Genomic DNA, 2,624 nt, shown 5'->3' with positions numbered 1-2,624 from the left:
TGTGTGTGTGTGTGTGTGTCTGTGTGTGTGTGTGTGTGTGTGTGTGTCTGTGTGTGTGTGTGTGTGTGTGTGTGTGTGTGTGTGTGTGTGTGTGTACAGGTTTTTCTATACTGGTGGGGATTTAAACCCGAATACACACAGACTCATGTGAACTTGTGTCACTGTGAGGACCTAAATTGAGGTCCCCATGCATACAGAAGCTTATGAATCATACAGAATGAGTTTTTTTGAGATTGTAAAAATGTGTGAGTGTCTTTGTGTGTGTGTGTGTGAGTGTGTGTGTGTGTGTTTTACCTTCAGAACTGAGGTCTTCTTCATCGTTGAGGTCTTTGGATGGCGTCGGGGATGCAGACGCTTCATGAACGGACGTCTGAGGAGGACAGATCATGTCAAACACACACTCAGAGCACAGGTGTGCAGAGCCACACACACACTCACAGACACACACACACACACACACACACACACTCACCTTCCGGCTGCGTTGAGTCCCAGGGCTGCAGGGCGACTGTGATGACCTCATCGGGGGAGAGTCGCTCCTCGGAGCCTCATTGGCTGAAAAACCATCAGCAGAAACTCCATCAAAACTCATGAGTAACCAGTACTTTAATACTGCTCACAGTGTGTGTGTGTGTGTGGGTGAGTGTGTGTGTGTGTGTGTGTGTGTGTGGGTATACGTGAGTGTGTGTGTGTGTGTGTTTACCGGATACAGGTGATTTGGAGCGCGGGATGCCGGAGCTTTTGTATGCAGTTGTCTTGGGAGGGACTGACGGTCGTGATTTCTTACACTCTGAGACACACACAGACAGACAGACAGATGGATGAGTGTGCTGTTAGTGTGTGAATGCTGTCTGTCTCTCGTATACGTGTTGATCTCACCATTAACGAACGCAGCCGCGGCGCTCTTCCCCGCGTGTCCGACGGCAGCGTCGTCCTGAGCGTAACGAAACTTCTCCAAACCGCACGCCATGAAAACATCGTCATCACCGAAGAAATCCTGCAGACTCGTCAACTACAGACACAGAGACGGACTCACTTCACTGGGTGGTCTGAATTTGTAGTAAACACTGCATAGAATTATATACACACACACACAATATTTATAAAAATAGAAATGATTGTCTATTGAAAAGATCGTCGGTAGGTTTTGAACTGATATAAAAACACCCCTGTTCTTCAGTACAGAAAATAAAATAAAATATAAATATTACATGAAAAAAATGTAATAAAAAATATAAATTATAAATTCCTCAGCAACTAAAGTACTAAATTTACTAGAACTAAAACTGACATAAAAATAATTTTTTATTAATAAAAGCTAAAAAAATATTTTAAAAACCCAATAAAAACTACTAAAATTTACAAAAACACATGACAATGAAATTACAAAAACTTAAATATATGAAATGAAAATAAATTGAAGCTAAATAGAAATATCTGGCTTATGCTAAATAATAGTGCTTTTTTAGGATCATTCAGACACTATTATTGTTTTTATTAATATTTTGATTGGATTTTTTTTTGTAAATTTTCATTTTAGTAAAAATTTTATTAATTTTGTTCTGTTTTTGTCATTTTTATTAGTTTAGTTTTTTACATATCTCTATATAGAATATAAGCATGAAGTACTAAAATTATACATATATATATATACATATTAAAATGAGAAATATTGCCTTGGCAACTAGCTGAAATAAAAAAAAAACATTTCTGTTAACATTTATCGTATTTCAAGTAACGAAAATGGTTTTATTTTTGTTTCAGTGTTAGTTAACTATAATAACCCTGCTATATAATATGTCACTAATATTAAAAGTGACACGGCACTGATGGAGAGTGAAGCATTGTGGGAAAATGAATGCAGAGCGTGAGCGGTTCGGTTGCCATGACGAGAGTCCTCATCATCACTGGTCACATGACAACATGATTACAGCTATCGGCACATTCACTCACACACTGATTTGATTGACTGTTGCCGTGAGCGACCGGCTCAGAAAATCACAGATGTGTGTTGTATTTTTATGCAGCTAATTCTTCACTCGATTAGTGAGTCTCGGTTCTGTCTGAGGGAAGCCCTGTGCGTCTGCAGCGAGAGGCGCCGGGATACAGATGAAGCTCACTGTACTGCTCACACATTCACTGAGGCCAACAGGGGAGACGCAGGTTACCACGGCAACCGGCCCGCAGACACACTCGCCGGACTGACGGGAGGAGGCGGAGCCACACACACACACACAATGGCTTTTCTACTGTACAGACCGTATATTCTATTGTCCTACACCAACCCTACCCCTAAACCTACCCCTCACAGGAGACTTTGTGCTATTTCAGATTTTCAATACACTCCATTCTGTGTGATTTATAAGCGTTTTGAAAAGTGGGGACGTGGGGTAATGTCCTGAAAAGTCACCTTCTCCTTGTAATACCTGTCATACCTTTGTCATTATACAAATTTATGTCCTCATTTGACACACACACACACACACACACACACACACACACACTATTATATACACACACACACACACACAATTATATACACACACACACCCACTCACTCTCACACACACACACACACACTCACACACACACACACACACACACACACACACACACACACACAC

At 40.8% G+C, this 2,624-nt stretch overlaps 1 protein-coding gene across 3 annotated transcripts in view; it reads right to left on the bottom strand.

Annotated features, from left to right (window-relative positions):
* Positions 1-2,624, bottom strand: part of LOC107570205 (serine/threonine-protein kinase DCLK2-like) — an 18,507-nt gene that overhangs the window by 9,497 nt on the left and 6,386 nt on the right. For all 3 annotated transcript variants that reach the window (XM_016256411.1, XM_016256412.1, XM_016256413.1), the window contains exons 3-6: positions 880-1,012; positions 704-790; positions 473-555; positions 295-370 (exon numbers count right to left, since the gene is read on the bottom strand). In XM_016256411.1, the coding sequence (XP_016111897.1) occupies positions 295-370; positions 473-555; positions 704-790; positions 880-1,012 (379 nt within the window). The remainder of the gene's footprint in view (positions 1-294; positions 371-472; positions 556-703; positions 791-879; positions 1,013-2,624) is intronic.

Source organism: Sinocyclocheilus grahami, unplaced genomic scaffold (genome assembly GCF_001515645.1).
Source record: "Sinocyclocheilus grahami isolate Dianchi unplaced genomic scaffold, SAMN03320097.WGS_v1.1 scaffold1425.1, whole genome shotgun sequence".
In the NCBI taxonomy this organism is placed as follows: Eukaryota; Metazoa; Chordata; class Actinopteri; order Cypriniformes; family Cyprinidae; genus Sinocyclocheilus; species Sinocyclocheilus grahami.
This window is presented reverse-complemented; position numbering and strand designations above follow the sequence as displayed.